Source organism: Mus caroli, unplaced genomic scaffold (genome assembly GCF_978045245.1).
Source record: "Mus caroli unplaced genomic scaffold, Mus_caroli_1 scaffold_16, whole genome shotgun sequence".
NCBI classification, from domain to species: Eukaryota; Metazoa; Chordata; class Mammalia; order Rodentia; family Muridae; genus Mus; species Mus caroli.
In genome coordinates this window covers 14,740,001-14,757,500 of record NW_028227271.1, presented here as the reverse complement: position 1 = coordinate 14,757,500, position 17,500 = coordinate 14,740,001, and the positions used below count along the sequence as shown (strand labels likewise).

The 17,500-nt window shown below is 50.5% G+C and overlaps 1 protein-coding gene across 2 annotated transcripts in view; it reads left to right on the top strand.

The window, feature by feature from the left end:
• Nucleotides 1-12,212: 12,212 nt before the first annotated feature.
• The window catches only part of Shank3 (SH3 and multiple ankyrin repeat domains 3), a 63,112-nt gene continuing 57,824 nt past the window's right edge, over nt 12,213-17,500 (top strand). The window contains exons 1-8 of one of the 2 annotated variants that reach the window (XM_021183555.3): nt 12,213-12,500; nt 12,796-12,999; nt 14,013-14,084; nt 15,708-15,816; nt 15,892-16,043; nt 16,129-16,296; nt 16,386-16,502; nt 16,913-16,990. In XM_021183555.3, the coding sequence (XP_021039214.2) occupies nt 12,213-12,500; nt 12,796-12,999; nt 14,013-14,084; nt 15,708-15,816; nt 15,892-16,043; nt 16,129-16,296; nt 16,386-16,502; nt 16,913-16,990 (1,188 nt within the window). The remainder of the gene's footprint in view (nt 12,501-12,795; nt 13,000-14,012; nt 14,085-15,707; nt 15,817-15,891; nt 16,044-16,128; nt 16,297-16,385; nt 16,503-16,912; nt 16,991-17,500) is intronic. The other variant, XM_029469607.2, reaches the window with a different exon arrangement.

Genomic DNA, 17,500 nt, shown 5'->3' with positions numbered 1-17,500 from the left:
GCTGGTGGATCTCTGTGAGTTCGAGGCTAGCCTAGTCTATACAGTGAGTTCTAGGATGGCTAGGACTACATAAAGAGACTGTGTCTCAAAACCAACCAACCAAATAAAAACTATGCCATGCCATGAAGAATTCTCTCTGTAATATTTTTATTTTGAAACCACTTTCAGTGTTTGGTGTGTAGGTCAAGATTTTAGACTTTTTACATTTTAGAGCTTTTTTTTTCTTTTCAAATTAATTAATAATTAAAAAGAAACCGAATCTTTTCTCATACAATACATCCCCACTGCAGCCTCCCTTCCTTCTACTCCTCGCAGGCCCAACCCACCCTATCTCTTTTCCAAATCCACTGCCTCTCTGTTTCCTTTTAGAAAAGGGCAGGCCTCCCAGGGATATCAACCAAATGTGGCATAACAAAATAGAATAGGACTGGGCATATAAGACTGCCTCACATCAAGGGAGGCTGAGGCAACCCAGTGGGAGGGAAAAGGTCTCACAAGCAGGCAAAAAAGTCAGAGACAGCCCCACTCCCATTGTTAGGAAGCCAACAAAAACCCCAAGCTAATGCTTTAAAAGTACTTATTATTTAATCAACAAGTTTTTTAAAAAAATGACAAGGTGGTTGGATTAATAGGATCTTGTTTCAAAAGTTACTATAAGATTTTAGAAATTAAACAGGGTGGTATTGAAGAAAGCATACAAATATAGATCAATGGAAGAAACTGAGTCCATAAATAGGCCACACGTATATGGCCAGCTGACTTTCAACAAAAGTGCAAAGGCGATTCAAGGTAAAAGGACAGTCTTTCAAAAAATGGTGCTGAGATGTCCTTAGAATAGGCAAAATCAGAGTCACAAAGGCCTTCAGTGAAAAGGGAACGGGAGATGGTTGGTTGATGGGTAGCATAAAAATTTCCATTTTAACCATGTATAAGTGTGAAGTTGTGTAACATTAATTATGTGCATATGTATGTAACTATCACACTATCCATTTCCAGAAGGTTTTCGTCATGCCAAGTGAAAATGTAATGTTATGCTAGTGTTACTATAATTTTTTTTTGAGTCAAGATCCTATTATGTATCCCAGGGTGGTCTTAAACTGATCTTGCCCCAGTCTCCTAAGTGGCAGAGTACAGGGGTGCCCCTACACCCTTATGAAAGTATGTTTAAGGGTGCTGGTGAGAGGACTCAGTGGGTGTCCTGGTTAGTTTTTATTGGAAACTAGACACCACCTACAGTCACAGTGAAAGAGGTACCCTCAGCTAAAGAAGTGGCCAGATTACACTGGCCTGTGCCTATAGCTGTGAGAGACTGTCTTCCTCAAGGATGAATGTGGGCAGGTGAAATTCACTATGAGCAACATTGTTTCGGGAAATCAAGTCCCCTTGCTATACCCTGCTACTCTATGCCCTTGCGGGTCTCGCTGGCCAGTTCTTATCTCGTGGAGACTCTCAGATTCAGAGCTCCAAAATCTCTCCACCCAGCTCACTAAGTTCCTTACTGGCGGGCCACTACCACGCCAGCCCCATGCTTCAAATCCCCCATGGCCTTGTGGTGCACATCTGGCAAACCCATGATTTACTGCTGTACCTTTCTCTCTTGAACCTGGACAAGCCGCCACATGAAGGAAAACACAACACAAACTTAGTTCAGAAACAACGGTCACTCAATCGCTGGCGCAACAACTAAAATCCTAACTTGTATGCCTTATTAAATCTAAACCCTCCATCTGCCACTGAAAACGGGAGACACTAGTAATTACATCTTGTCCTCACCCTATCCCTGTCCAAAAAGGCCCTCTCTCCCTCTTGTTTCCTCTCTTCCCATCTCCAACCCTAGGAAGTCTCACCTACTCGGCCAGGGATTGGCTCCTTTATTCGTTAGGGGGATGGTTCACGCGAAGTCACCTGAGTACTGACTCATTCCTCATTCGCAACCTCTCCCAGGAGAGGGAAATTAACATCAAAATACAAGCAACTCCAGGATTATTCACTGTGAGCAACACCTTTCCATGGCTGTATAAGAAAGCTAGCGGAGCATGAGCCACGGAGGAGCCAGTAAGCAATGTTCCTCCATGGTCTCTGTTTCCGTTTCTGTGCTGCTGACTCTCCTCAGAGACTGATGGTGTCCACAGACAGGTCAGCTAACAAACCTTTTCCTCCTCCAAGTTGCTTCCGGTCAAGATGTTTATTGCACCAACAGAAAGAAAACCAGGGGCTGGTGAGATGGCTCAGTGGGTAAGAGCACCCGACTGCTCTTCCGAAGGTCCAGAGTTCAAATCCCAGCAACCACATGGTGGCTCACAACCATCCGTAACGAGATCTGGCGCCCTCTTCTGGAGTGTCTGAAGACAGCTACAGTGTACTTACATATAATAAATAAATAAATCGTAAAAAAAAAAAAAAAAAAAAAAGAAAACCAGAACAACGGGCAAAGATGCTCGCTGCCAAGCAGGAGAGAAAGCCAATCAGCCATGTGAGAATTCGGGTGGCTGGCCACTGGCCACTTCCCTGATTCGGCCTGGGGTAGCAGAGGAAGGTTTAGGAGTGCTCAGTCTTTGAGATAGCCAAGGCATTTTAAAGTTAACTGGTGTGTGTGTGCGCGCGTGCGTGCGCGTGTCTTCCATTTCTGAATCCAGATAGCTCCTGGGTGGGTGTTCGAGTGTCTGGGAGCCCAAGTGGTGCAGCGAAACTCAATACTGCTGTGTGCCACCAAGCCTAGAAAAAATTCATGACTAGGATATAGGTAAAGATTTCTTAGGTAGGACCCAAAGAATATTAATAATAATGCTGAAGAAGAGGACTGGATTCTATAATAATGAAAACTTAAACCAAGTGAGGTGACATAAACCAATAATCCCACGGGAATGAAGCAAGACTATAGGTTCAAGAGCAGTGTGAGACATATACTGGATCTGTGTTGACCCCCCCCCCCCACACACACACACACACCACACTTGCACACATACAATCCATAGTGGGATGTGGTGGTACACACCTTTAATTCCACCACCACAGGTGGATGCCTGTAAGCTTGAGACTAGCCTGGTCTCTTTGATCTGTATAGTAAGTTCTAGGCCAGTCAGGGATACATCCTGAGATGTCTGAAGTAAAACCCACAAGATTATCATGAAAAGGTGAGGCAAGAAATCATAGGTTTATTTCCTGGGTTTTAAAATTTATTTGGGGGCCAGGGATGGTGGCACACACCTTTAATCCCAGTACTTGGGAGGCAGAGGCAAATGGAGCTATCTGAGTTTGAAGCTATCCTGGTTTACACAGTGTGTCTCAGGATAGCCAGGCTTATGTAGAGAGACCCTATCTCAAAAACCCCAAATAAATAAATGAATGAAAATTATTTATGATTTCTCTTTCTCCTCTCTTTTTCCCCTCCTATGTCTCTCTCAGTATGTGTTCTTTCCACCCTCAGCCCCATAATCTCAGGGCCATGTAGTCCAGGCTGGCCAGGATTTCATACTTGTGATCCTCCTGCTTCATCCTGCAGGGTCCTGGATGCGGGCTTGCACCACCATGAATAACCTCCACTGGTGTTTCTACTGTCTGTGCGGCTTGGAGGAGACTTACTTAATCTTCTTCGTTAAACGAAGACAATAACTGATTTTCTCAGTGACCCTGCACCACTGAATGAATTAATACATGCAATATACTTAGAATATTGCACGTAAGCCGGGCATGGTGGTGCATGCCTTTAATCCCAGCACTCGGGAGGCAGAGGCAAGCGGATTTCTGAGTTCGAGGCCAGCCTGGTCTACAAAGTGAGTTCCAGGACAGCCAGGGCTATAGAGAGAAACCCTGTCTCGAAAAAAACCAAAAAAAAAAAAAAAAAAAAAAAAAAAAAAAAAAAAAAAAGAATATTGCACGTAGAGTGCCCAGCAATGTACTTAGAATGGCATGTAGAGCGCCCAGCAATGTACTTAGAATGGCACGTAGAGCACCCAGCATAATTGCTGTTGCTTATTTCTTCTTAGCTCAAGCAGTTTTCCTCAAGCTTTGTCAAGATCTGGTGAAAAAGTCGATCTCTGTGAAATAGAGACCATTGCCTGCCCTTGCTAGTTGTGGAGTGGGAACTATATTACCCTTTGTGTTCCTCAGGGCCACATGAAAGATGTCTTGGACTAGTGGTCCACCACGGAAGGGACACATCCTAGTTGGTCAGGATTCTCACATAAATCCATGTTGAGTATGAACTTATAACCCTGAAGCATCAAGCCTTCCCTGGGACTACCTACCTGTCACCATAAGGTACTGCCGAAGTAGGGCAGTGTCATCGAACTATCACACTAGAAAACTAAAAAATGAACACAGATACATTTGAAAAGACTAAGAATGAAAGAAACCCCCAAATCAAACTCAAGTGAAAGCCAAATAATAATTAATAATAAATATAAAATTAGAACATGAAGATTTACACGTGTACCATGCAGAACTTCTAAAAATACAACAGGATTGACAGCAAATTAAACACAGTTAAAGAGAGAATTACTGCTATGGAAGTCAGAATTGTGAAAACTATCCAGAAAAAAAAATGCTTCAAGGTGGGGTAGGGATGTAGCTTCGTGGTAGGGTGCTTGCTTAACATGCATAAGGGCCTGGATTCAATCTGCAGCACTGCAAAAGAAGAGAAGAAAAGAGGCTTCAGAAATCTTTGAGTCAAATAACTATCAGTTTAGGATTGCCTGTTGGCTTGGTTGCCATTCAAATAATAAAGGTAAAGACTCAGGCATGGTAGTATAGGTCTGGTAACATGGTGATATAGATAGGTAAGCCTATCACTGAGGTTGAGACAGGAGGATTACAAGTTTAAAGCCAGCCTGGGGTGCATGCTAAGACTCTGTGTCATACTCAGTATTCTATTGCTGTGAAGATAAACCATGACCAAGGCAACTCTCATGAAAGAAAGCCTTTATTTAGAGCTTGCTTATGGTCTCAGAGGTTCAGTCCATTTTCATCCTGGTGGGTAGCATGGAGCGGTCAGTCAGTCAGTCATGGTGCTAGAGAAGTAGCTGAGAGTTCTACATCCAGATCCTAAGGCAGTAGGAAGAAAGAGACTCGTATGGGCTCTTTGAAACCTCAAAGCTCACCCCCCAGTGAACGGTTCCTGGAATAAGACCATACCTTCTAATCCTTTCAAATGGTGGTGACCAAGTATTCAAACCTATGAGCCTATTGAGGGCCATTCTCATTCAAACCACCATGCTCCACTGTCTCTGTCTCAAAAAACTAGAGGCGGCTCAGCAACCAACGGTGTGCCTTGCTCTTGCACAGGACTTGAGTTTGGGGTGGCTCACAACCCTCTTCTGATGTCTGGGTTACCTATGCCCCCATGCAAAAGCCTACACAGATCCACATATAATGTATAATTAATAAAATAAATCTTGAAATATCAAGCCGGGGCAAGGCAAGATATTTTAATGAAAGACGAAGCAGTAACATCACATGACAGACATGGGAAATTTCTAAGGGATGTACTTTCACGAAGATAACTGAAGACCCAGAGATGTTAAAGAGGGAGAAGCGAGAAAGAAGAGCCAGCGAGGGAACTGGCCATCATAAGAGGAAGTCTAAAGGAGTGCTTATTGTTTGACCATGGGAGCAGTAACAAAAACGGGTAATTTTTAAGTTAAGCAAAATGGGCAACACCCTATAGACTCTATAGGCTAAGAGGATCCATTGGAGCTTACTATAAATTCTTTTTATCATATGTAAGAGGATACTAACTAGTTTAATGATGATAAACTATATAACTTAAGTGTAGTTGTGACTCTGATAAGAAAGACTGTATCACTTCCAAAACAATGAGAGGAAGGAGAGGGAAACAAAGAGAGCTTGATCAATTAAGCGGAAAGTGGAAACATAGAAAAGCGCCACACAGAGAAAGGATAAGCACAAAACAAATGATAGAAATTAATTAAGATGGCCCCTCAACTGAAGAATGGATAAAGAAAAGGTGGTATGTCTACACAATGGAATACTATTCAGCTATTAAAAACAAAGACATCATGAATTTTGCAGGTAAATGGATGGAACTCCAGATGATCATCCTGAGTGAGGTAACCCAGATCCAGAAAGACCCATATGACATGTGCTCACTTATAACTGGAAATCAGCCATAAAGTGCAGGGTAACCATGCTACAAGCCAAAGAAGCCAAATTAGAGGGAAGGTCCAAGCGAGGATGTTTGAATCTCACTTGGAAGGGGGAATACCATAAAGCTGCAACTGGTGGGGGTGGGGGGGGGGTGGAGGGCATCTCGAACACTTGACAGAGACCTGGCATAGGGGAGGTGCCTAAAGAATCAATGAGGGTGACCTTAGCTGTGACTCACAGTCTTGGGGACATGGAGCCTGAAGAGGACACCTCCTGTAGCCAGGTAGGAACCCCAGTGGAGCGACAGGGACATCAACCCACCTACAAAACTTTCCATCCAAAATGTATCCTGTCAGGCTGGTGAGATGGCTCAGTGGGTAAGAGCACCCGACTGCTCTTCTGAAGGTCCAGAGTTCAAATCCCAGCAACCACTCAGTGGCTCACAACCACCCAAAATGAGATCTGACGCCCTCTTCTGGTGTGTCTGAAGATAGCTACAGTGTACTTACATTAAAAAAAAAAAAAGTATCCTGTCTACAAGAAATGTAGGGATGGAAGATGGAGCAGAGACTGAGGGGAATGGCCAACCAACAACTGGCCCAACTAGAAACCCATCCCATGGGCAAGTACCGATCTCTGACACTATTAATGACAGTGCTATACTTGCAGACAGGAGTCTAACATGGCTGTCCTCTGAGAGGCTCCACCCAGCAGCTGACTCAGATGGATGCAGAGACCCACAGCCAAACAGTGGATGGAGCTTGGAGACTCTTATGGAAGAGTAGTGGGGAAGGATTGAGGGCCCTGAAGAGAATAGGAACTCCACAGGAAGACCTACAGAGTCAACTAACCTGAATCCTGGAGTCTCTTAGAGACTGAAACACCAACCAAAGAGCATACAAGGGGTGGACCTAGGTCCCCGCACAGTTGTAACAGCTATACAGCTTGGTCTTCATGTGGGTCCTGAACAACTACAGAGGGAGCTATCCCAAAGGCTGTTGCCTGTCTATAGGATATGCTCTTCTAGTTGGATTGCCTTGTCTGGCCTCAGTGAGAGAGGATGTGCCTAGCCCCGCAGAAACATACTGAGGTGGGGGCAGTGATCGGGATGTAAAGTGAATAAATTAATTAAAAAATGATCATTAATACACACACACACATATGGTGAGAGAAATAGATATATAGATATATTGATAATAGATATATAGATATATAGATACAAATGCTCACACTGGTTTTCATTTTCTTTTTTTAAAGATTTATTTATTTATTATATGTAAGTACACTGTAGCTGTCTTCAGACACTCCAGGAGAGGGTGCCAGATCTCGTTACAGATGGTTGTGAGCCACCATGTGGTTGCTGGGATTTGAACTCTGGACCTTCGGAAGAGCAGTCGGGTGCTCTTACCCACTGAGCCATCTCACCAGCCCCCTGGTTTTCATTTTTAATGCTTAAAAACATGTATAGTATATATTAAACCTTAAAAAAATTTCAAACGATTTTTATGAGTTTTGTGCTTGAACTTTATGTATTTGCACTGAATACATGCAGTGCTTCCTGAGGCCAGAAGGGGGCATCCGAACCACTGGAGCTGGAGTTACAGATCCTTGTGAGCCATCCTGTTGGTGTTGGGAACTAAACTGGGTCCTGTAAATGCTCTTAATCGCCGAGCCATCTCTCCACTCTTCGTTTGTTTGCTCTGTTTTTGTTTTTTGGAGACAAGGATGGTCTGTGTAGCCCCAGCTGTCCTGGAACTCACTCTGTAGACCAGGGTAGTCTTGAACTCAGAGATCCACCTGTGCATCACCAGGCCTCCCTTGCTTGGTTTTTTTGAGATGTAATTTCATTATGTAGTCCAGGTTGTCCTAGAATGTCCTAGGATTTTCCTCCTTCAGCTTTAAGATACAAGGAAAATCTTCACAAACTGTACAAAGACCAGTATTGTCCAGACCATCTTTCCTGGGTCATAATGCAGGTAGAAATCATTAATAGCTCGTCCACAAACTATATAGTCTCCATTTGAAAATGTAAATAAGCATATCCTTGTAACCTCTGACCAAAAATATATAACAGAAAACTAAAAAATGAAATAAAAATATTACATATCAACAACTATAACTCAAACGATGAGTGGAGATTACCCGCGCTGAATGTTTGTGAAGAACTTAGAAAAAAAAAAAAAGAAATGAAACACAAGAAATTAATCAGATAACTATCAGATAAACTCAAAAGCAATGTAGAGAAAAACAAAGTAGCATAAAAAAAGAGCTGAGCAAACCCAAAAGCCCGGAGGCTGACGGACTGATGGCGGTGAGTTTGAGGAGGCCTGGGATACATCGCAAGACTCTCGCTCAAACATCGAAGAGCAAAAAGCTGAATCTTAAGAGATTTTTATTCTTAGAGAAAGAAAAATCAGACTCAAGATGAGATGGAATATGAATATACCTTTAGCTATAACATAATCAGGAGTAATAAATACACACATGCACACACACACACACACACACACACACTCACACACACACACACACACACACACACACACACACACACACAGTGGGGATCTAGACAGCTTATAGCCAATCAATTTAGCACTCAGAGTTTCACCTACTCCACAGTGAGGAGGTCTGAGCCGAAGTTGGGTGTAGTCTTCTAGAGGATGGTTTAATCTCCGGCTTACTTAGACAGCCAACAAGCTGAGCTGCACTGTGTACCAGGGCTTGGACACAGCAGAACCAGAGAGGCTAATAAGACCTGTCTCTACAGGGGGCCCACCTTCTGGCAGGGAAAGACAGATGCTAAGCAACAACAAAAAGGCATCACAGTGCCTTGAAAGACAATGGCAGCCTTACAAAAGAGAAAGCAAAATCTACACAGAAGAGAGCAATCGGCAAAGAAGCACACAGGGTGAGGTGGGTTCACAAAGGGAGAGATGCAGCCTGGGAGAGGAAAGGCAACTTGGAGGTGGCCTGGGTGAGCTGAGTAACAGGAGGGAGAAGGATGCTTGCAGGAATGATGGATGGAAGGAAGAAAGGGATACCCACAGATGTGGGAGAGAGGCAAAATACCTAGCAAACAGAGGAACCGACAGGGCCAAGCAAGGTCAACCAGAGGGCCAGTGGGTACGAATGGAAGTATGAATCACAGGCCAGAGTAAACTTAGAGTGTGGATGTGCTGAGCATGGAGATTTGGGCATCTCCAGGGGATGCTTAAGTAGTGGACCCATGGAAGTGGCCCGGGGGGGCAGCTGCAGGAACAGGGGGCTGAAGACGACTGCTGTGTATTTGCTCCCAATCCCATCCACATGCCCTGCACTTTTCTGGATGCACTAGTTACAAATCTTTCTCCACCCCCAAGTCTTTTGAAGCTGTGTAACCGAAAGTGCACCAGGAGGAGGGGAAGAAGTGTGTGGATAGCCAAAATAAGATCTTTCCAGAATTTTGGCCCTGGTGAAAGGAAGGAATAAGCAAACCACCCTGGCATTTGAAGGTAGGGCCAAGGCAGTATCCTGTCACCTTCCCTGGGAGATGGGGGTCTGATGGGCCTGAGGGAGGACAGCTGGGGCTGCTCAAGTGGCTTGGGAGAGGTAAGGAGAAACCTGAAGTTATCCTCAACAAAATAATTGCTAAAACACCTCTATCCCATTAATTCACTCTCCAGGAACGCATTGGGAAGACACCCATGTGTAAGTGTTTCTGGGCATTGTTACTGTTGCTGTTTAGCAGGGAGCAGTCTGGGGCACTGTTTGATTCACTAAGAGCGGGCCAGGCATTGTGCAGGCCACAGGCTTGATGTCACCCTGGGAGTGTGAAGGCTAGTTGGGGCCAGAGATGGGGGTCAGTCTGCAGGTAGCTGGTTAAAAAAAATGATACTTTCTCCCCCCAAAGCTTGGCAACAAAGATCAAACATAATTAGATTCACTCAGCAAGGGAATTGTCAGGGGAGGCTTAAGGGCTCCCAAGAGGTCCAGTTTGGGATAGTGAGCCTGATAAGGTAAGACCCAGGGCTCTGGGTCCATTCAGGTCAAGGACATGTCTACAGAGTGCCCAAGGCTGGCCAGCTGCCTGACTGAGGACTGGGATTCCTCCACTCCTGTCTCATCACTGGTGATCTCTAGCTATCATTTTCCACCAGCAGGCAGCTAGTTTAGGGGAAAGGAGGGCTGGAAATAAAAGATGGGTGGAGATTTTGATGGGAGGGACTGGGTTTAGCCAGAGGGAGTTGGGGCAGGGGTCAAGGCGGAGAGGAAAGAGGCAAGGGAGGAAGATGTTAAGAGACTCCAGGGTCAGGAAACAGAGTTTCCTCTCTGGGTTGGAACACAGGAAACCCAGCCCCGAGCTTCCCAAGGTGCTTCCTGGAGATAAGGGAGACTCCTTCCTCTCCTGCTCCTCTGACATCCTGCCCTAACCCCTAGGGTACCCTAAGTTGCACCACTCAGGCACACCTTGGGAGGGGCTTGGAGGTCAGAGCCTACTGGGGCTTCACTTCCCCAAGCACGGAGGGGTCCACCCAGGCTTGAGGGTAGCAGGGAACAGACGCACAGAAGCACTGGAGACTCAGCTCTGCCGGGTAAGCGGGCTTTTTTAGGGAGGTTCTTTAGGGAGAAGGCTCTTCCTCAAGGGGTAGTGATGTGAGAGTGAGCCAGGTGGTCCATGGAGGACAATGCTGTGTGGTTGCGATTGGTCAGAGAGCCCTATATGGAGTCATGAAACATTTTGGGAAAGTGGTGGATCCGTGGGAGAGTGCAGGCTGTTCTGGGGGGGGGGCACTCTAAGCCAATCACTGTTCTGTGTGGGGTGAGGGCATTTCTGAGGTGACCCAGGTGGTCAGGGGGTGGGATCTGGGGAGGCTCTATTGTGTATAGGACCAGGGTAGTCCAGGGTTATTCCTGGGATGCGCAGGAATAGCCAGTTTTGTGGGCGATCCAGGGTTGCTCACGGAGAGGGTAGGAGAGGCTGTGGCTGAGGGGATGCTTTCTGCCACTGGCAGAGTTCCCGGCCAGGCTGCTCCACAAAAGCTGTCCAGTTTGTGCCGCCACCGATGAGTGGCTCTCTGGGGGCCTTTAGTGGGTGAGGTGTAAGTCTAGGTATGCGGGAGAGTGCAGTGGAAGGCAGTAGACACTACTGAGTAGGGCAATTCATCCATTCAGGGGCTACACCTTTCTGGGCCTTGGGAGCTAGGCCCCCGTGCGTTGGGCACTTCCGAGGCAGCGCCGGGCTAAGGCTGGCACGCCACGCGGGCGGCGCCTGAGTTGGTTCACTCGCAGCGCTCCCCTCCCCGCCCACTCGTCACCCCCTCCCGCGTTGCCACGACAACGTGTGAAACTAAAATTCAGTTCCCCGTCGCAGGTGGAGACTAGTGGCGCCCCCTCCCCTAAGCCTTTCCTCGTAGGTCGCGCCCCCAGCCTGCTGTCGCTAAGGTGACGGGGAGGGGGCGACCAGCTGCAGGGTTGGGCTACCCAAGGTGCGGGAGGCCCGCAGAGTCCGGACAGACTCCCCAAACTCGGTTGCTGTGGGGGCCGAGAGGAACACCCTGGGCGCGGTTAGAAGGGTTGGTCTGGGGGGAGCTCCCGTGGACTGCAGCTCCGCCCTGCTCGCGCTTGGGTCTACAGCCCTCCGACTCCCACCCAGCACCGTGCTCGGGTGACCCCACCACCTCCTCGGGGTCTGGAGTGGGGTCGGCAGACTGGGGAGATTTCCACCCCGGGACACCAATTTTCCTGCTTGTCTCTCCCTCTCAGTCGGCCTGTGGGTCCTCTTGCCCCGACGCGTACCCCACCCAGCTCTAGAACCCTCCGTCACCCCAGTACGGTGGTCTGCGACGCTCGCCTGCAGCGGAAGCGCGGCGTGCCATCCCCCCGCTGTGTCAGCCACTCCCCCTCGACAGCCACCCCCCCCTTCGGCGCGGGCCCCCGGCCCCCGCCCTCTGCACCACACGCCCACGCCGCCCCGACCCCGCGGGGGACCCCAGTTTCCCGGCCCCGGGCTTCCCATCCCCGCCTCCGGCGCGGCCCCCTCCCCGCCTCCGCTCCGCTCCGGGCTCGGGCCCCCTCCCCCCGCCGCCCCCGCCCCCGGGGAAGGCAGGCGCCGCTCGAAGCCGGGGCCGATGCAGCTAAACCGTGCCGCCGTCGCCGCCGCCGCTGCGCCTGCGGAGCCCCCGGAGCCGCTGTCCCCCGCGCTGGCCCCGGCCCCGGCCCCCCCCGGCCCCCTCCCGCGTAGCGCGGTCGGCGGGGCTCTGGCGGGGGGTCAGGGGGGGCCAGGGCGCCGCGCGGAGTCCCCGTGCGCTCCTCTCTCCGCCGGGAACAGTCCGGGCCCGGGCGCTAGCACCGGGATGGACGGCCCCGGGGCCAGCGCCGTGGTCGTGCGCGTCGGCATCCCGGACCTGCAACAAACGGTGAGCCTTTGCGATCTCGCCGTACCCCTGTGTGGCCCGCTAGCGGTGACCCCCGCCGGGCGCGCCCTGCGCCAGGACCCCCGGCCGTGGCCACTCGCCCCTCCCCCGCCGCCTCCGCGGGACCCTCCCCATCGCCGGGGCGGGGCCCTGGAAGCCCAGCCCCGGGGCGGGGCCTCGGCCTCTGCGCGGTGGCGCGGGGTCCCTGCTCTCGCTCCCCAACTAGCCCTCCAAAGCGGGGCCCGGGGCGCGGGGCCCTGCGCCCGCAGGTCCGGGCTCACGACTCGCTCCGCTGCAGAAGTGCCTGCGTCTGGACCCAACCGCGCCCGTGTGGGCCGCCAAGCAGCGTGTGCTCTGCGCCCTCAATCATAGCCTTCAAGACGCGCTCAACTACGGGCTATTCCAGCCTCCCTCCCGGGGTCGCGCCGGCAAGTTCCTGGATGAAGAACGGCTCCTACAGGACTACCCGCCTAACCTGGACACGCCCCTGCCCTATCTGGAGGTGCTGGGCCGACCGGGGTGGGGGTGGAATGGAGCGCTCAGGGTGTGATCTTTGAGCTCCGTGGCTGGAGCAGTAGAAGGGCAGGCCGGGAGGAGTTGGCGACAGGCGCGGTGGGGGGCTGTGTGCAGCCTGAGCAGTGTGCTGAGAGACCGAGGTGGGTACACCTCGAGTGCAGTGGGCAGGGTGAAGTGCAAGCTGCCTGTGTGGTAAGTGGTGTGCTGCAGCTGAAGCATGGAGAAACAGTGTGAGCGGCGTGTGTAGAGCGCTTGCAGCGAGCAATCTGGACAGCACACAAAGAGCACATGCATGCCGCACATGCACTGCACTCCGGGCGTGTGTGGTGCGAGCGGTTTGAGCACTGGAGGGAGAAGCGTGAGAAAGAGTGAGTGCGTTAAGGGTCATGTGGTGCGAACAGTGTCACTTGTGTGCACATTTGCCTCCTCTTGCCTCTCACTCCCAAGTCTTCTGAGGTTAGCCCAAAATAATATTAACACCATTTGTGACATATAAAGGTGATTTGAGTGCCATTCCATAGGGACGGAGACCTAGTCTTAATAGGAAGGGCTCGTCGTGTGTGTGTGTGTGTGTGTGTGTGTGTGTATACACACCAAGGTTAAAGTTGGTCTGACCCTCATGGAATTCCCACCAGGAATTGGGTTATTTCTACTTGGAGTGGAAGTGTCTAGGAAGAGTAGCTTAGTTTCAGATCTTGGGGGAGCAGTAGAGTTTTCCAGGTCCCAGCGGTGGAAATGAAGCTGACTTGAGCTGTGGGCCCACCAGGCCATTAGTTGGCCAAGTACTTCTCTGGACTGCCCGTCGTTTCTGGGTAGTAGGTGGTCAGTAGCTGTCACTTCCTTTCTGTCCACTCCGTACGTGTGTGTCTGGGACTTGCATGGCTGTGCGGGAGTGACACTGTGGGCAGGAGGGAGGCGAGCAGCCCGAGGTGGTAGCCACCTCTTGCTCACATGGGCCTGTGTGGTAGTCTTTTCCCCACCTTTTCTTTATCTGAGCAGTTCCGATACAAGCGGAGAGTCTATGCCCAGAACCTCATAGATGACAAGCAGTTTGCAAAGCTACACACAAAGGTAAGGAGGCAGTCCCTGGAGGGGACTCCCGATGGCCACTGACTGTCCCCATGCTGGCTTGATCCAGCCTGCTTTCCCTGAAGTGGATTTCAGGACCTGAGCTGGAGCTGGGCATGCTGGGTGGGCACAGGCTTCATGCCGATGACTGGTCCAGCTTAATCAGATATTGGCTGGTGTAGGGGTGAGAGCCTTGTTAGAAGCTTGGGGGCTAGAGAGGGGGGGGTCAGGGCAGGGAAGCCAATAAGTATCCAATGTGTTGGCTCTGAGAGGGCAAGAAGTTCTCTATATAAGGAACACAAAATTAGGTAGCTCATGAACTCTCTTCCAGGAGGGATTTGCTACCCATTTTCCAGGTGAGGCAGAGGGCTTGAGTCACCTGCTGTGACTGCCCGGTGAAGCTGGCTCAGATCTGTCTGACTAGGTAGGCCCTGTGGCCTGGGTACACTTAACCTGTATAGTGTCTTTGCATCTGGGACCTACTCCCTGTAGGGCCTGACTCTATTCACTTTCTTTTTGAGGGGGTACTAAACCCCTCCTGGGTGTCCAGGGGGCAAGGTAGGTGTCACAGCCCCTTTCCAAATCCCCCAGCTCTGTGGACCAATGGGACTTTGTTCATGGGATACTTTCTTGATGGGCTCTGGAGTTTAGGGAAAAGTCTTTGTGACCCCATCTGTGGTCCTAGATCCTTAGGCTTACATGAAAGACTTTCTGCTGCCCCAGGACAGGTGACAGTCAGTGGCCATGGCTCTATGCTGGGTAGAGACCATGTCAGAGAGGTCTCTGTCTCTCCCTCCACCAGCCCTTGTGTGACCCCGCCACCCTGGGTTCTCCAGCTCTTTTCTCAGGCGCCTGTAAGACACGAGAGCCACTTGCCTTTCAGAAAGTCATTTGGTTTTAGGATGGACCTGAACTTCTGACTGCAGCCCTGTCCCCTGGCTTGCCTGGGGTCCAGCTATCCCTAGCTCTCTCTGTTACCTTGGGGCTGGCTAAGGTCTTCCTAGAGGATTTGCATAGCTTCTTGTAGGGTTTGAGCACACTGACCCATGATGCTGGTCCATGAGGCATCCTTTTCTGTCTGTGGTATAAGCTGCTTGTGAATGCCTGGGCTGGGACTCCTTGCCCTGTGTGGCTGGCACCTGTGCTACCAGACAAGGCCAGTCAGTGAAACTTTGCTGGGTGAAGGACTGGAAGGCAAAGTCATGTCATAGGTGTGCCAGGGGTGTACCATGGGATGTAGGAGGAGCTAGTAAGATGGGGCAGAGGAGTGAGACAAGAGTTGTTAGGATTTGACATCTGTCAGAATGGCCTCAGTGTTCTTTTAGGCTGAGGGAAGGGACTCAGTTGGCCCGTGACCGGGGTGACCAGGCTGGGATGTGAGAGTGGCCAGGCTTAGGATGACACTGTTGAGGGTCTGCAGGGAAGGAATTTGAAAGTACACAGGTCCAGCCAAGCTGGAATGAGACCTGAGGTAAGAGTATAGGGTTGAGGATGAGCAAGCTGGGTGACAGGTTAGACATATTGGGGTTAGGGACAGGTGGTCTGGAGCCTGCTGGAGGAAGTTGGGGGATGCTAAGATGACCCTAGCTGTGACACCACAGCTGACTTGGATTGCTCATGTTCTAGGCAAACCTGAAGAAGTTCATGGACTATGTCCAGCTACACAGCACAGACAAAGTGGCCCGCCTGCTGGACAAGGGGCTGGACCCCAATTTCCATGACCCTGACTCAGGAGGTGAGGAGAAGAATGGGGGAGGGGCTGTGTTTTTGACCGGCCGGGACCCTAACCTTCACTTATGTCCCATTCCAGAGTGCCCTCTGAGCCTTGCGGCACAGTTGGACAATGCCACTGACCTCCTGAAGGTTCTCCGCAACGGCGGTGCTCATCTGGACTTCCGGACCCGAGATGGGCTGACAGCCGTCCACTGTGCTACCCGCCAGCGGAACGCAGGGGCACTGACGGTTAGTGAGGGCAGGACCCTGGTCTGGAGGTACTCAATGTAGAAAGCTCGGATGGGCATGGATTTTAAGGTGCCTTAATCCTCAGACCCTGCTGGACCTGGGGGCTTCGCCTGACTACAAGGACAGCCGCGGCCTGACGCCCCTGTACCATAGTGCCCTAGGGGGCGGGGATGCCCTCTGTTGCGAGCTGCTTCTCCATGATCACGCACAGCTGGGGACCACTGATGAGAATGGTTGGCAAGAGATCCATCAGGTGAGCAGGGGGACCTAGGCTGGGGTCCAGGCTGTATGCAGGTGGCCCTGGCCTCTGTCTGGGATACTTCATTCTTCTCTTCTCCTCAGGCCTGTCGCTTTGGACACGTGCAGCACCTGGAGCACCTGTTGTTCTATGGGGCCAACATGGGTGCTCAGAATGCCTCGGGAAACACAGCCCTGCACATCTGTGCCCTCTACAACCAGGTACGCCTTGAGTCTTACTCCTCTGTGGACTCACTTACATTTCCTGTACGTTGTAAAAGGGTGACTCCACGTGTGGATTGGATGCGCCTGCACTTAGGTGACTGGACATCCTAGCTCGTATGACACTCCATGTGTAGGTTCTGTGCCCAGTCTGGTTACTGGGTAGTAGTTCCTGGGTGGCCCATTTAAAACACATCTGTTTTCTGAACACACGTATGTGGCAATATGTATGTTCTTAGCATCTAGCTCTCAGATGAGAGCTACTTACATAATTCTACCTAGCCTAGGTATGCACTGACGAGTTTGTATGTGTGAGTGATTCTTGCCCCTTGTACACCACGTGTGTGTCCTGCCATGGCCTAGCCTTTCCTTTTCTGCTGCCTGGTGTGATTGCTGCTGCCTCCCAACAGGAGAGCTGCGCGCGCGTCCTGCTTTTCCGTGGTGCCAACAAGGACGTCCGCAATTACAACAGCCAGACAGCCTTCCAGGTACAGGCTGAGCCCAGGGCGGGGGGTTGCTTATGAGTCCCTATTGCCACTTGAGTTTGAACCTTGACTCTTCTTCAGAGGGCAAAAAGGGAGTGCTCACTCACTCTCAGGACTGCCACGGAAGGTGGTTTTGTGAGTGGGCTAGTGTGGTGCCCAGAATGTGAGGGAGGGTTTGGTGTGGTGGTATCTCCTGCCATGGAAAAACATCCTATAACTCCAGAAATCCGGGAAAGAGCCAACTGGAGAGGGCAGAAAGACAGGTGTGGTGGGCCTGACTCCCCAGAAGCAGAAAGGGGTGCGGGGAACAAGGCTGAGATGGGTGTGGTCTGTATTACACCTGACTTGACCCAGGTTATAGTTCTGAGCTGTTTGTCGGCCAGGCTGGTTGGCACTGGCTAGCCAGGTAGCGATCATTTCTGCGGCCTGGAGTTTTGCAGGAGTTGAAGGTGTCGTCGGAATTCATGAACCTTGAAAGCAGCAGGGAAGGGGGTGTCTGTTATTCTTAGTTGG